Raw genomic sequence first — 17,533 nt, 5'->3', positions numbered from 1 at the left:
AAGCTCTAAGTCCTAGTTCTAGAAATCACATCTCTGTCTCTCTCAATCTCTAAACTCTGTATACTCCTCAGAGGCCTAGCCTTTCCTCGAGATAATCAGCACCCCTCAAGCAGCAGAAAACAAGAGCCAAAACCTGACTCACATTCATAAGGTCTGGATCTCTGGCAGACTAAAGATAACACCTTGAACTAAATTATGTTTCAGCTCCTCATCCTTAACGTGGAGCAGCTCCCTGTCTACCTTCTCCAGAAACCAAACAGAGGGACACAGAAGCAGACCTCAGAACTGTCTTTAAGTCCTGAAAAAAGGATTTATTACCCTTATCTCACATCCAACCAATGAGCCTCCAACACAGTCCTGAACTCCCTAACCAGGGTGTCTTTTGATTTTGTTACCAGATTTAAGGGGTCCACTTTCCTGTGTGCATCAGAGCCCAATAAGACACAAACAGGAGTTTGCAGCCAAGAAAATATGGATTTATTAAGGACATGGCCCGGGTCACAGGTAGCTCACACTCAACGACCTGGTTCCTTTTGAGCATTATTAGTTTCCCATTCCCCCTGGGTGGCTCCATCCTTAGAAAAAGAGGCAATCTTTCTCCACTGTAGCTCCTGGTGTTTAGTGTTTAGCTCTGTTGGTGTTGGGTGGACAAAATCTTTCTGTTCAATAAGAGTAGTCCAATAAGTTCATGCTATCTCTGTTTAAAAAATTGTAAATAAGAAAAATTAGCTGATATGATAAAATTTTTGTGAGTAATCCAAACATAATTAAGAGTGAGTAAATTAAATATATGTAAGTAAAGTGAAAAATTTTTAGGTAAACTTTTGAAATAAATTTCTCAAATTATTGCAGTAACCTGAAAGCTTAAAGTGGCATCCAGGGAACGGAATGCATAGGGGGAAAAATTCATTAATCATAGTGACTAATAGAGTTAGGATCTTGGCTTCTACTGATTGGTTGGTGCTGGGGGTAATTAATCATTGCATTTGGCCCTGATGTCAGCAATGGAGTCATTCTGTTTAATTTCGCAAGGATTTGTTTTGTGGGATTGTTTTGCTTTCCTGGGTCTGGTGCTAAAACATAACTGAGGCCAAGATATTATGTTTAGTTTGACTGAAAATTCTGTCTCAATAGTCAATAGACCCTGGACCTTGTTCCTAAGACTACTAGATACTGACCACAGCCTTGTTGTCCCAAGGGCTTAATAATTTAGCAAAGGAAAAGAAGGTGGGTGAGTCAGGGTGTTAGGTGAGGCCTGTTTGAGTCAAAGGAAAAAATAAATCGAAATAAAATGAAAATATGGATTAAAGACAATAAGGTTTCTGTATGGTTACCATTCTGCCCTATATAGTCTGTAACGTACACTCTATCAAGGAGTTTGAGCTTTTGAGCATTATTACTTTCCCGACCCCCCTGGGAGACTCCACCCTTAATAGAAGAGGCAATCTTTCTCCACTGCAGCTCCTGGTGTTTAGTGTTTGGCTCTGTTGGTGTTGGGTGGACAAAAATCTTTCTGTTCAATAACAGTAGTCAAATAGGTTCATGCTATCTATGTTTAAAAAAATTGTAATTAAGAAAAATTAGCAGATATAATAAATTTTTTGTGAGTAATCCAAACATAATTAAGAGTGAGTAAATTAACTATATGTAAGTAAGGTAAAACGTTTTTAGGTAAACTTTTGAAATAAATTTCTCAAATTATTTCAGTATTCTGAAAGCTTAAAATTTTCTTAAGTTAAATTAAATGATGGAAATATATTAAATATCTAGATTATTTTCAAATAAGAAAAAATATTGTAAAGTTAATTACTGAACATAAGTGTATGTACCCTTGGCTTCCAAGTGCAGAAAATCGAAGACAGCCCTGGCTAGTGTGGCTCAGTGGGCTGAGTGCCGGCCTGCAAACCAAAGGGTCTCTAGTTCGATTCCCATCTAGGGCACATGCATGTGTTGCAGGCCAGGTCCCCAGTAGGGGTGCTCAAGTGGCAACCACACATTGATGTTTCTCTCCCTCTTTCTACCTCCCTGTTCCTCTCTCTAAAAATAAATAAATAAAATCTTAAGGGGGAAAAAAAAGACAAATGTGGATTTATTAGTAAATATGTCTTATGCCACAATGAGGAATTTGCTCTGAGAAAACACGTTTCCAAAAATAATAAAAAAAAAATTTATCAGCTTTCCAAGCCATAGAGAGCTAATAAAGAAGACAGTGTATTATTGTTTAATTGTTAGATTTTACTAAAATTAAATGTTTTTAAAGATTAAAAAATTTAATATATGTAATTGATAGTAAGATGTGTTTTAATATGTGTATACATAGACAGTAAGATGTGTTCTGGGCTAAGAGAAAGAATAAAGAATGCAGATGCATATTCATTAAGAGAAATTAATTTTATTTAAATGAGAACTTCTGGTTTTGAAGGACAAGCTACATACACATAAAATGTTGAAAAGAAAGACATAAAGAGAGAATTTTGTCTGTGTAATTAAGCTGACTGAAAAGTGAATCTTAAGGGTTTTAAAAATTAAACTTTAATATCAAAGGTGTATTTATGTAAAACAAAAATTTAATTTTCTTTCATCTGCTGAAGGGTTTATTTTTTCAAATAATCTATCAAGAAAGCAAAGACTATGTTTTATCAAAATAATTTCCTGTGTTTTATGTTGTCTTCACTTAAGGTCTTTGATTACTTAAGAAAACTGAATCTTTTCAGTAGTGAGAGCTAACCTTCTGATTTGCCTTTGAAATCTTTTGATATCACTTTGGTCAAATAATTAAGTATTGTTTCATAATAACTTGTGATCTTATCTAGTCAAGTGTTTTAGAACCGTTTGATATTTTTCACAAACTTCTTAAGAATCAAATTCTAAATAAAGTCGTTTTTTGACCCCAAACTAACTTTAATATTTTTCAGAGGGCCAAGGGAAAATATCAAAGGATTTGTCTCTCTTTTTATAAAGGGAGGGTTTTTTTGTTTTTTTTTTTAATTAGTTTTTTTTGATATTTTAATTGCAGGGGAAACATTGTTAAATAAGAAGTAGTATGTTCATTATATTCTGTCTGTATACATTACAAGAGTTTCAGATATTATTTAAAACTTCTGGAAGACCGATATGTCCTGGCAAAAGATGTCTATGTCATCAAAATTGAGGTTCCCACTCAAAGGATTAAACCTGAGCATCAGGGAAATGCCCTAACTAACTTTCATGCAAAGGCAGCAACAACAAAATCTATAGATTTTGCCACATGTAGATGAAATTCATTCTGCTTTTGTAAAAAAAAAAAAAAAATCTCTCATTGCAGACTATGCCATATTGATGTCCTTATAACATGGCAACAATATGCTCCTTAATGACAGAAATTAAGATGGGTAAACAACAATGGCTGTAAATTTTAAAAAATGTCAACCCTATGAAAAACCCAAGACAGCCCTGTAGTTCTTCCAAGCTTACTGACAAACTCCATTTTATTTTGTTTTGTTTTTTTCTTTCTTCCTCCACCATAATGCACTTGCAATTGAAATTCCTTTGCATCCCTTCTGATATGTAAATCTCCCAGTTTCTTTCCAGTTTTAAAACCAAGGGTATCTTTCTCAAGAACCTTTTGAAGAATGGGAGCCATTCTTTGAAATGCAATCAAGAAAGAAAGGGCCCTTATCTCCTAGTTTCTATAGGAGGATAAGAGACTAACTTTGGCCACTACTCATCAGTAAACACAGGTAACCTAATCACATTGACCATCCTCTTCCTCTCTGTCATGCTCTTTTCCAGATCTTAAAAACTCCCGTTTTTCTGCTTTGAGGGAGTTGAGTTTAAGTTCTCTCTGCTATTGCAACATTCTTGGCCCCTATTGTAGTTATCTTGAATAAAGTCTTTTTGTCTATTAACTCCAGTGTAATTTACCCCTGACACTTACCATCTTGTCTGAAGGCATCTGATGAATGGTAAAGATTGATGGGGGAATAATAATGTTGAGCTGTCCCTCGCCAGCTTGGGGAAGAAACGCTCAGTGTTCCTAATGAAGGACTGCTGTATCGTGGTCTGGTCTTTGAACCAAACAGGGATGAAGATGAACTCTTTTTAATTCTTAGCAAAGCAGCATATGAAGTAGGAAGTCCAGGAAGAGCTGCAGAATATTCTGTAGAAGAAAAACAATAATAAAAAATGAATTCCAAGGAGACTGTTTCATTCTTTCCTATGAAAATTATTTCTTCTGAAGACATTGTTGAAAACCTCCCTTGGAGTTTTAAATAAAAGCAAATTACAGGGAGAGTGAGAAAATAAAATGTTAGTTACTTTTATATTTTAAAATATTTTCTGGAAATTCTGCTAGTTATAAAGTTGTGGTTCTGCCAGAAAAAAAGAAAGGAAAAAAATATGAAGGAAGAAAGGAAATGAAAAAATGAAAAATAAAGAAAAGAAGGAAAGAGGAAAGAGAGGAAAGAAGACATCCAAAATTTCAAGCGTTTTATTTTCTTTGTCAGGAATATTTGAGAATTAACTTTCTCTTTGCCTTAATATTAAAATATTCATTTACATTCATTAGATCAATTCCTTTTCATTATTAAAAAAGGGGGGAAATCAACATTCTTGACTACATTCTATAAATATAGATTAGAAGAAAACAAAAATTATATATAAATATAGATTCAATCATCATTATCTATAATTTATCATACAATAGAAATAAACCTAAACTATCCTATGTATTTTGACAGTTGTAAGTTATGCTTCACATTCTTGAAGAACAGTCAAATTTACTGTGAAATGTAAAAAGTTTGGATGAACTTATTTTGTAGATTTTGTTGTACAATCTATAAAATTTGATATTATCAAGTGGGGTACTATCATGAAATTCCTGGTTTTATTCATTACTGAGAAGTGGCATGCACATATTTTACTTAATTCCCAAGAATCTTCATTATAAAAGATATGCATAGTGACTGAAGTGGGCTATCCTAATACTCCTCTATGTCTACAGGGGAGAGTGAGTTTAGTGAACAGACAAAAGTTTAACAATACAAACAAATTGTGGTGAATTTTAATAACAATTTGATTGGAATTTTTTTATAGGTCTAATATCAATTGAATTTGAAAATTTGTTGATCTTGGAAATACTTTTAAGAGTCAAACATTTTTGTTCAAGATATGAGACATTTGAACTTAATTTTAGGTAAAGAACAATTTATCTTGTTAGTAGGCTCTCATAATTAAATGCTTTATAATCATTATACTGCCTCAGATGTTTTGGAATGCAAGAAAGATTTCTGTTGAAAATAACACTTTAGGTGTTAAGTATCAAATTAAGTTTAACATTTTCTGCTCTGTGAAATTGTAAATATGATTTCTCTGAAGCATGAAAAAGTATATTTTTAGATTATCTCTGCCTTTAAAATAATATGTGTAGTGCAAGCCTATCAGGAGCTGTAACGAGAATCATATCCTTTAGTATTTGTGTTCAACCACAAGCCTGGTGAAGGTGGATCAATTTTAACTCAAAATAGCTAACCTCTCCTGGGCAAAGTATATGAGAACAGATTATGGGTAGACATAAAAATTTTTTTGAACCTGAAATTAAATGCAAGTTTTGGCACCTAGAGGAATAAGGTAATGAAAAGAGAATGAGTTTTCCTTTAAGGTAGTTTGTAGTTGTAGTCTCAGAGCCTATTCATTTCTCAGTGCAGTTTGTTGCCTTGTGTTTTAGCTGCCTACCCTGTTCATATATTAAAAATATATATATATTCCATGGTAGTGTCAAAAAATTGAAATGGAGTGTGAGAATGTGGTTTATAGTTCTTTAAGCTAGATAAGGATAATCAGTGGAAAGCTAGAAGGGCCATAATGAGGTCCAAACAAACCAGAATCATCATTTAGTTATAAATCATATCTATTCATATATATAAGTGTGTATATGCATACATACATAATACACACCCACATATAATACATATTGTCCAAGTAGTACAGTAATTGGTACATATCTATATATATACACACATACCAATTATATATGTACACACACATATAATTGTATTATATATAATTGTTATATATATAAAATACTTACTGTCCAACTGGAAGAGTAATTGGTTCATACCACACCATATAAATAGAAGGGAGTCAAATGCTAGTTTGGCTATATGGTCCTCATCAGGGCTTTATTTTTTATGTAATCAGTTGTGTCTATTACAGTGGCGATCCCTTTTTCAATCAATTAAAGGAAACCTTAAAGTTATTACTAGAAATTTGACAATTTATGAATTTACTTGTTTGTATATTCTACAAACATGCAATGAGAACTTAGTAGGGGCTACATTCCAGAAATACAAAGGCAAATAAGATATTGCACCAGCCTTCAAGGAGAGTATGATTTTATGGAAATCATAATATCAGGAAAGACAACTATGTTTGCAACTTTGATCCAATGTGATATAAAAGCAAACTCAGGGACCTATTGGCTTCCTCCCATGGGTGAGGAATCTCCTCATTCAAACTATGGCCACCAGAAAATGCTTTTCTTTTATTTTTTTTAAAATTTATTTACTTTTTAAATACATTTGTTTCAAATGAAATTCTCTCTAAACTGAGTCCTGAAAGCCCATTAGTGATTAATTCAGCAAAGCTCTCAGGAGAGGACCAAAAATTTTCTAACTAAAGGAAAGAAAATATATGAAGACTTGGAAAGGAAAGACAGCATGACATGCTTGGAAGGTTAAAATAGTCAGGATCTCAGAGCATTTGGGACAGAGGTGAGATTAGAGGAAAGGTTGAATAAGTAAGCAAGGGACCAATAAGGAAATGCCTAATACATCACACTAAAATGGTATGACTTTGAAAAGACACCAATATGTTTCAGAACAATCGCTCTGGCCACAGTGCAATTTGGAATAAACCAAAAAGAAAAATGACTACTCAAGAGCCTAAAACTGCAATAAAGGCCAAGATTAGCCAGGAATGAGGAGATGATCATCTATATGGGAATACAATTAATAAGATTACTGATTGATGAGATTGGAGGTAAGGAAGTGCAAATAAGAAATTGAGGAGAACCTGCGGTATTAGATGATGGATAAGAACGCGGGAAAAACGCATGCTAAAGGTGAAGTTCACTAATTCAGTTTTGGGCAAATGCAAAACTTAAGGTGCTTCTATGGCACTCGTTTTGATTATAAGATTCTGTAAACATAAGGAAAATTCAGGCTCATGAGAGATTATTAAATGGCAATCAATTAGGTGGTTATTAAAAGCATTAGAATTGATAAGTTTGCCAAGGAAAAATGCAAAATGAGAAATAGAATGTTGAAAATGGAACTCTGAGGAACACCAACATTTAGAAAAGCAGAGGTACTGGAACCTTGAAAGGAAAGAAGAGAAGCAGGAAAGTGGGAAGTCACAGAAGCGAAGAGAAGTCAGTATCACAAATGAAAGACCAGTTGATCGTGTAGATGATCAGTGTAAGCGGCCTGACAGACACGGAGTGTACAGCAGTAAAGCTGCCCAAGTGCCCCTTATTCAATGCACAGTGGATGTGAAAACGAGGTTAGAGCCAGGAAGTGAGAGGAACTTTCCAGGCCCTGAAAAGAATCTGGAACCCTTAAACTGCCAATTCCATCCCATCAGACATAGAGACCCTGACCTTAGCCTGTGGCCCACCACTTATACCTACACTCTTATGTTCTGCTTTGCTTTCCAGGATATGCTGTGAATAAATTATGCATCTATTAAATGCCCACTCCTCCACTTGAGTACGTTGAATCCCATTTCAAACCATTCCATTGAGACTGATCAAGAACATCTTTCTAGAAAACTCTCCTGTTCAGGGATGGGCAAAAAGAGGTTTACAGTTGTTTGTACAGGAATAATACAAATAAATACTAGAATAATTAATAAATAATAGAATAAACTGTTTCACGTACTCACAACTGTAAACCTGCTTTTGCCTACTCCTGCATCTCTTCAACACCAGTTTTGTCTCCCTGTCTGATGATTCCAATAACTATACAACAATTCCTCTAACCTTTAAAAAAGCTGTCTTGACCTTATCATTCCTTCCACCTATTTCCTTTAAAGCAGCACTTCTTGAAAAGAGCTATCAATGGTCGCTGTGTTCAATTCCTCTCATCCCTTTCTCCCTTGAGCCTCTCCAAGAAGCCTTGTTCATATGGTTCCACAATAGTGACTCTTTTCAAGGTTAACAATAACCAGGTCATTGCTAAGACTAAGGATCAGTTTTTACTGTACTAGATCTGTTAGCAATATTCAACAGGGTTAACTATTCCTTGTTACTTTAAACATTGTCTTCATATGATTGCAGAATTGTACAATTAATGTTTATATTTCTATTTCACTGGTTACGCCTTATCTCCGTCATTAATTCTTCTTTGTCTCCTCATCTTCTAAATGTTGGTATATTCTGGAGGGGGAAATCTTTTCCATTTACATTTTCCCTTAAATGATCTTACTCATGAATATCAGCTCCCTCCCAAATGAATTCCAGCTTTACCTTAGTCTCAGTAACTTGCACCCAGCTCCTAGTTTTCGGTCTCCCAATCTTTCCTTGTGCTCATTCTAACTCCTACATTAGGAGAGCCCTTTATCCACTCTCCTTTTGTGGTTCTGCCTCAGCTCTTAAAAAATTCCTGACCTCTGTCACTGGAAGGTATCTTCTGAGACATATCATTTGGTAAATGTTATTCAGGACTCAGAACCAGTTTTCAGTCACACTTCAAGGGCTATCATTTAAGAAAAGGAGGATAGGTTGGGTCTAAATTCTGCACCCAGGATTTCAAAGAGGCTGAGTGAAATATAAATGCTAAGTGACAATGATGGTCTCTGGACTGAATTCCTTCCACATAACTCCTTGCTTTCTTTCAGCAAACACTGACACCATCCCCATCCTATTCACTCCGTCTTATTCAGCATTAATTGCCTTTTCTCGACAAACCCTTATGGAATTTCTCCTATGTATTAGGAACTGTGGATACAGTTGTGAGGAAGTCACAAATGCTTCCTGCATTCGTAAAATTTGCCATCTTAGAATATTGGTAAAAGATGACAAATTGTAAAGTATTAGTAGAAGAACATTAAATAAACAAACAAAATTGTTCTAAACCATATAAAACTAAGACCTATGATGCATATAATCAAGTAAAAATAACACAAAACAGAGTGCCTTGGGAGGACATTTGCCAACATATTTTTTTTTCCTTTCTTTTTACTTTGCCGCCAACATGACTCAACTCCTGGGAAAAAAACCCCTCCTTTGGCTCCAGTACCTACACTCTCAGTCTGGCCACTCACTGCACTAACTGAGAACTTTGGATGAGAGCAGTCTGTCAGCGATCCTCTTTGCAATATACGCTCCCAAGTTAGATGCCCTGGATTTAAATCTGGAATCTACTTCATATCAGCTCTGTGGTTTTGGGCAATATATGAATAGCTCTGTGGCTCAGTTTCCTTGCCTTTAGAATGAAGATAACAATAGTATTTCCCTCTTAGGTTGTCATAGAGATCAAATAAATTAATATACATAGAACACTTTAAACTCTGCCTGGTTCACAGTAAGAACTCAATAAACAATAACTATTTTTAGTTACTTTTTATTATTACCCTGTACTGTTATGGGGTAGACATAATTGGGCATTGGGTTTATGCCTTCTACATCTGATTGGGTTACAAAATACAAATATATAAATATAAAATTTTAATAAACATTTTACAAAATATAAATATATAAATATCAAATTTTAATAAACATTTAATTCTGAGGAATTAAAGGAGTAGAAAATGAAAGTGAGATAGTTACATTTTTATTTTCCTCACAGGTGTATTCCCATAAGTGAATATTAAAAAAAAAAAAGGCCACCGATGGAAATTATTGAGTTACAGAAAATTCAGTGCCTATAGATTCTTGTGTTTCTATTGGCTAAAGTAAGACCACTCCATCTTTTCTCCATATTCCTGCTCAGGGTTTCAAAAGAAAAGTGTCTCATTTCCCTTTCAGAGAAATCTTCATTATTTGCTCAAACTTTTAATGAATATCTATGCTGAAGATATCAGCAAAACCTAGTTATATGTTAATCATTTTTTTCTTCTATTTTCTCACTTATAGTTCAGACCTTAGGGAACATGCATTACAGTTATTTCTAAAGTGGTCTAGAGATTTTGCGATAAAACTCAATTAACCTGGTGCTCTCATACCATGAAATTCCAGCTGGAGGTTGGGTAGGAGTAAATATTAATGCCTTCATTAAATATTTCCTAATCAAATGATCCTGGGACCACTGAACTTATATTACTTAATAAAATTGTAGTCTATTAAGTCAGAGTGACATTGTCACCACTTGCAGTTTTGGACCTAATAGCATTGCTTTTTCATTACTTAAAAGGCTATTTTATAGATATGACATTGCCATTGAATGTAAGTAATATTCATGAAATAATGAATTAGAATTAACAGAACTAGAGTTTCTTCTGGCAATATTTATGAGTAAATAAAGATAAAAATATCATTTTAATAAAGGGAAGATTTAAAAATATTTAATCATACTATATTTAATTTTTTAAAAAATTTTCTGATACAGAGACCTTTGAATTTTTATCTCTGTCTCTGCATGCGAATAAGGTTTACAAGGAACTATAAAGTTCTTAAAATATTGACGATAAAACTAGAACATCACTATTGGATTCTATGTTTGAAATTTTTATTGTATTTCACCATGCAATGTTGTTACTTTTTTGGAGCCAAAAGTGGGTAAACAACACCAAAAATTGATGAAATGACAGCTCTTTGTATAAATTCATTTATTCCCTCTACACCTCTGGTTTGACTTTAAATATCTATTCAAGCTCTTATAGAAAAATAAATATAAATAAACTATAGCACCAATGATATGTGATGCTCTGAATAATGTTGATGCTTAATCACTGACTCATAAGTCAGGGGGGCAAAAGTGCCACCATATACTGATGACACAGTGTACAGAAAGAGCAAAAGTCATATGGCATCCAAGTCCGCAGTCTGACCTAATTTGGCATCAAAGTCAGCATAAAGAAATTTGATATCTGACCTTTTTCAGGGTAATTGCTAAGGCTGTTCTCTCTTTGATGAGAATTAATGTTAACTGTGCAACTTTAGCCTGCTACTGTTTATGAAGCTTGCATGGATGGATGTAACACCTCAGTGAAGCCAGTCGTGTGAAGCATATTTAGAAATGGTGAATAATTTATAAATAATGTGCACCATTTCAATTTGGTTGTCTGCATCTATGGCAGAGGAGAGTTTGAAATGGTACAAGTCAGATGCATTCTATGTCTCAACTCAGCACTTCCTTCAAGAAATGTTTTATGCGTAAACATTATAGTGTTTTAGCTGCAGAAGTGGGAAGGATGAGCAGGGGATGAAACTCAACATTTTTAAAGCACCAAAGCCAGACATCTAAACTGTAATACTTTGAAGATCTAAGGAAAAAATTTAACAGCAACACATTTATAGTCTTTTTTGCATAAGATTGAAAAACAGATATACTTACAGGGTAAAAAACAACAAACAAAAAACAGCATAGCTCTAAATTACTTCTATCACTCCTTTTCAGGTACACTGTCTACAATTGAAGTCATGAAATATATGTTTTGCGGGACTTCATTTTTTTCCTAAATGATAAATGCTTTCACGATATATTTGTATATCATGAAAGTTATTACACCTCAAGCTGGGTATTATATATGTTTTTATTGCAAAAAAAAGAGTTGTTTTTATAGTTCTTCTGTTTTGCATATATATCACTATGGTTTAGGTTTTAAAATCTATAGTATTTAGATGATATCTCTTTAAGTTAGTAAAAGCATAAAGTTTGATTGCATTAAATTTATATTTCTTTCATAATATGAATATTGTTTTCTAATCACTGAGGAAATTAGGAAAGGAGCTCGTTGTGATATATAACCAAATTAATTTACTGATTAAAGAATTCCCTCTTGTTTTGGATAATTAAAGGTTTCAGTGAAGTTTTAACTTTGTAATGATTATATTAGCTTTTACTTTCCTATTACCTGTGCACTTAAGATAGTTCAGAGAGAATTTGATAATAAATCAAATAAAGCTGATAACTTTTAGCAATAAATGCTGTGATTAAAAATAATTAAACAAAATATCTTCCCCAATTTTAAAAAGTATTCTATGAGAATGTTATGACTTATTTATATGTAGAGATATAAAATAAAAACATGTATATTTCATTATGCTCCATGTTTCTTGGGCTGTGCAGTATTGTTCCTACAATCAATAAAATGTAGATACATTCATTTCATCACTAAGTCATTATGGATTTATGAGTGAAATTCAAGGCAGCCATCGCATTCAAAGAATTTTAGGTAGCTAAGAATAATCTTGAAATGCATTGGCTACAAAGACAAATATAACACAATATGGGATTTAGCATTTATTCAACATACACAAAATGATCAACTATTATGTATTGAAAATTAAAAAGTAACTATGGAATACAAAAAAGGGAAGACATAAAATCTTTGCCTTCAAAGAGTTCTTACAAACCAAGAGTAGAATAGTGTAAACTTCTGGGTCGTGACTTTATAATCATAGAATATGAACAAAACTCAGTCTGATACTGATAGCCATTCAAATGAAAAATATACTGACAGTTTTAAAGAAAGGGTCTTCATCAGGTTAGTTCTTTGCAAATAGAGGATGTATGGGAAGTAGCTTTTACACTTGCATAGGCTGAAGCCATACCGCAGTAAGGGGGCAGAATGCCACAATCTCCATCCAATTAAGATAATAAAGATTTCCCCCAGGCCTGGTGGAATCCTCCCTCCATGCTGGCTTTAGCTTCTTCAGATGTGCGTCTCTGTAAGGAAATTGGTAAGGTCCAAGAAAGCTTTGCTGCCCACTTGGGTTTGTGCCTTAGTTTCTCCTATGTGCAGCTGCTCTGAGTAAATCAAATTCCTTATACATTACCCACTAAAGAAATTTTCATGTTGATTTCTTCAACTGTTTGTTACTCTTTCCAGTGATCACAGTCTCATTGTGAGGGCCAAGCCACAAACCACAATATGAAAAGGGAGAGTAAAATAGGTGCATAAATGAATTACTGTTCAACCTAACTTGTGTGTGAACATCTATGAAGAAGCATTTGATATCAATAAAAAAAAAAGCCTTGGAGCTAGAGGTGGAATTTGAATTGAGCCTTGTTCATATCTCACAAAGGGAAAATAATCACTTTAAAAATAAAATATGTCTATGACTTTTATTTTGCTACTTAGCACATGAAAAGGTTGTTTAGAAATCCCTTCAAAGGGGCCTTAGTTATTGAAGTCCTCAGATGACCTCACTCCAATAAGGCAATTTTTCTTCAAAGACAGCTCCACAGCTTTGACCATAGTTAACTATGTACTAGTGAGGCAGATACTGGAATAAATTAAAAACTTTGCAACTGACTGCAATTTCTTCAAAGAAGACATCAAAAGACAATTTCTCAATGACATTTTAGCAAAGTTAGGTGAATTTTCATTTAACAGAAGAAATACTTGCAAATCATTTAAATTCACTCATCTACTGTGGTTGTGGTATTCTAGCCCAAACTGACAGCTGATCTGGCTCAGTTACTTAGTTAAATAATGATAAAGACATCAAGCAAGTTAAAATGTTGCAGCCTGATTCTTAATGTCACTCTCAGTCAGTGACTCCACTGCTGCCTCATCTGTGCCACTTAATATGTAACAAACTGTATTTCCAGAAAGTGACTTTCAACTGTGGAGCTGCTATTTCTTGGTAAGTACCAAGAAACACTACTACTACACTACAACACTACTACTTCCCAACTCAAAAGTTTTACTTTCATATGAATTTAATTTCAAAAGAATAAGCATCTCAATCTGTGAGAGTGTTTAGCTCAGCTGCCATTTACTCCTTTTGGTTTAGAGTGGTTATTGTATTAATCCTTTTTCTTATGGAATAATTTATGAGATTCAGATTCGAAGGAAATAGCAGTAACTTAAATTCCTCATGAATTCTAATATTAAATCTTCCAATTTAAAAGATACATGTTCACTGTGGAATCAAAATCATCTCTGATCCTGGGATCTGGAAGTAGGACCTTTTGCAAAACCAAACTCTCATATTCCTCATTTGATTTACAGACAGATATGCCAACATAGACATAAACAGATTTTTTTTTTTAAGAAACTGAAATTAGTTTATACATGTAAACTTCTAATTTTTATTTAATATTATATTGTAAATATTGAATCCTGTTACAAATGTTCTTCAGGAGCATTTTATTGATAACATAACATTCCGGGTTGTTATCATTTATTTAACCATGTCCCTATGATATGATTAATTTATCTGTCATACATTATGCTACAGAAATAACTTGTACAATTTTTGTCTCTGTTATGGATACTTTCTGTAGCAAAACATCATAGAAGTGGAATTTCTGAATATAAAATAACTCTTGCTATACTTTTTTCTAGTAATATTGATTTAATTATACTCCTGCCAACATCATGAGAAAGCAATAATTTTTAACATTGTGTTACCATACTTTGTATATCCTTTTATTAGATGATTACTAATGTCAATTACCCTTTAAAATATCTTAATGAAAAATGCTATTTCATTATTGTTTGGATTTTCATTTTGATTATTGATCTTATACTTCTTTTTCTCACATGTCCAGATTTCCTCATTGAATTATGTATAAAATAGTTTTCTTTTGTACCCTATTGAGTTCATTTGTTTTCTTTGATTCTTAAAAGCTTTTTGTACATAATGACTGGCAATAATTCCATTTAGTATAGTGTGAATTTTAATTTGATGATAGTATACTACAGAAGATTTAAATTTTCATGTAGGTAAATTTCTTGATCATTTTCTTTATGATTCCTTTACTTGTTTATTTATTTTGGCTTTTTTAAAATTATTATTTGAATTTATTTATGATTGCTTTAAAAATCCAGATACAGAAATGTAAGTCAAGTTGACCATAAAAGCTCTACATATATTTACTTTTCTGTGTCATTTTCAAATGCTAATTTTCCTTTTATTTCTTCGACTGAGGACATGCTTACTGATTTTAGAGAGAGGAGAAGGGAAGGGGAGAGGAAGGAAGAGAAACATCAATGTGAGAAAGAAATATCAATCTGTTGCTTCTTGCATGCAACTCAACTGGGTACTGAACTCTAAATTTAGGCATATGCCTTGACAAGGGATTGAACCCATGACCTTTCTGTCTACAGGACAATACTCCAACCAACTGAGCCACACAGGCCAGGGCTCAAATGCTAATTTAAAGGAAATTCATATTAGTATATATGATGCAGGTTTTACATTTTGTTTTCCCCAGTGGAAAGGGAAAAATAATTTTTGAGAAGTACTACAATGTTCAAAATATTTTTTGAATTTCTAAGAAGTGGTGTTAATTTTTAAAAAATCTTATGTTAGGTACAGAATTGTCTGAGGCTGAAGATTGGTTTGCCATGGGAGAAGAAAGTTCAATAGATATTTAATTCAAATTAACAAAGAATGAATTTATGGCAAACTCGCAAGCTAAAATATACTGTTTAAACTGCACTCTCTAAAGTAAGAAGACCCTTTCAAAACTAGTGTGGCTCCGTATGGCTCTGCAGTAAAGGTAAACCTGTTTTATAAAACAATGTTTGAAAATCTGTATTACCAGTGGCATTTTACATGCTGGTTAAATATTTCTATTTAAAATTTTATTTCAGATTGTCACTAAGCCTACCTGACACCTTAGTACTGAATGCAGTTTATTGTGGCTACAAGTTTTAATTTCATGACAATGCAAAAAAAAAAATTACTTTTTAGGTGACATTTTTCTTCTTCTTTTAAATGACAGTTGGTCAGTGGCTAAGGCTCAATGACATTTATCAGCTACCTAATTAAAATGTAGACACTTTTATAATAATTGCAAATGTGACCTTCACTTGTGTATTTTTGCTAGCTAGCATGTTTAGCCAAATGTCACAAAGAACCCCAATCCATTCTTTCCCATAATGTTTAATTATATCATATTGAAAATATTCATTTTCATTTACCATGGTTTGTGAAATCACACTGCTTCCCTGGGGAATGGGGAGCTGTAGTTCCAATACCCTACTGAGCAGCGAGTGCGAGGCTGTGTCTATTGGCTGCCAAAACAAGGTGAAAAGTGAAAAGTCTTTCAATGAACAAGTTGGTTTGCCTTTACGATGCCAAACAATAGCTCTAATTTGTTTCCCTCTGTATTAATAAGGGATTTGATACGTGCTCTACTGTTTTCACTTTCTTTAAAAATACCCCACGTCTCTCCTCTCACCTTATTATCTTTATATCTAATTGCCTGGATGAAATCTGAACATTCCAATGATATTTGCCGCTTTGATGCAACCTCCATACTTACCAAGTTCTACCTTCTCCATACCCGTAAGTACTATTTTAGTTAATTCCATCTTCTTTTAAATACTCCTCAGATCCTTTCCAGTCCATGCTCTAGAAGTTCATGAGATAATATGCTTTTATGTGTTGCCCATGAAGCAGTGAATATGTTATAAAAAGAAAATTTGGGGCATGCTCTACCTATACATAACTACTTACTGTTATGTATAGAACTAAAGATTCATAAACCATTTGATCTTAGTTTACAAAATATAATTACAATTCAAAGATAAAATCAAACGTATTTAATATATAATTTAACTTTATGTTTAAAATATTTTAGTGCTACCATATTAAGAGATTTATCTGTATTTAAAAAACATGCAAAGTTGATGTAAAAGAACTTTGCTCTCTTGAAAAATTTTGTGTGCAATTTAATATCAAAATGTTTAGTAAGTTTTTTTGGTACCTTTAAAAGTGTCTTTTAGGGGTGAAATTTACAGTATGATGATATAGCTAAGACTGTGGTATGATGTATAGGGGAGTAAATCCTAGGAGTTCTCATCACAAGGAGGAGTGTTTTTCTTTTTTTCTCTCTATTCCCTTCATTTTATCTATATGAGAAGATGGATTTGAGCAGAATCTACTATAGTAACCATTTCACAATGATATATGTAAATCATGATGCTGTACATTTTAAACTTATACAGTGATGAATATCAATTATGTCTCAATAAAATGGGGAAAATGTAAGGGTCTTAATCTTATACCAATGTTTGGGTGAGCCCATAGAATAGGGAGAATTGTCAGGTCAAGTATAATTTTAGAATTCGAATGTGTTTTTGATGAATAGTAAAATAGTTGAACAATGTAACTTTTTTTAATAAGTTGTGCATTTCTCAAATATCACACTATTGCTTAGAAAACAGCTGAGACAAGTTTAAAATTTTTAATAGAAATATTTTATATTAAATCTTTAATATTTTGCGAATATAGACACGTATTCAGTAAATTCATTTTCCTTTGGTCAGTTTATTAAATATATTTTCCAAAATAAATGCATTTACCATATTATAAACAAAATTAGAATCTCAGCTATATTTAGCTTTGCTAATTATTCTTCTGATTCAATAAATT

At 33.1% G+C, this 17,533-nt stretch overlaps 1 protein-coding gene across 1 annotated transcript in view; it reads right to left on the bottom strand.

Moving 5' to 3' along the window:
- Nucleotides 1-16,440, bottom strand: part of CNTN5 (contactin 5) — a 480,323-nt gene extending 463,883 nt beyond the window's left edge. The window contains exons 1-2 of the mRNA XM_054592597.1: nt 16,422-16,440; nt 3,917-4,138 (exon numbers count right to left, since the gene is read on the bottom strand). Coding sequence (XP_054448572.1) covers nt 3,917-4,138; nt 16,422-16,440 — 241 coding nt within the window. The remainder of the gene's footprint in view (nt 1-3,916; nt 4,139-16,421) is intronic.
- Nucleotides 16,441-17,533: the final 1,093 nt, after the last annotated feature.

Source organism: Pteronotus mesoamericanus, unplaced genomic scaffold (genome assembly GCF_021234165.1).
Source record: "Pteronotus mesoamericanus isolate MK-2021 breed Mesoamerican mustached bat unplaced genomic scaffold, CSHL_Meso_final scaffold_36, whole genome shotgun sequence".
Classification (NCBI taxonomy): domain Eukaryota; kingdom Metazoa; phylum Chordata; class Mammalia; order Chiroptera; family Mormoopidae; genus Pteronotus; species Pteronotus mesoamericanus.
The sequence above is the reverse complement of the archived record's forward strand: the minus strand, read 5'-3'. Positions and strand labels throughout refer to the sequence as shown.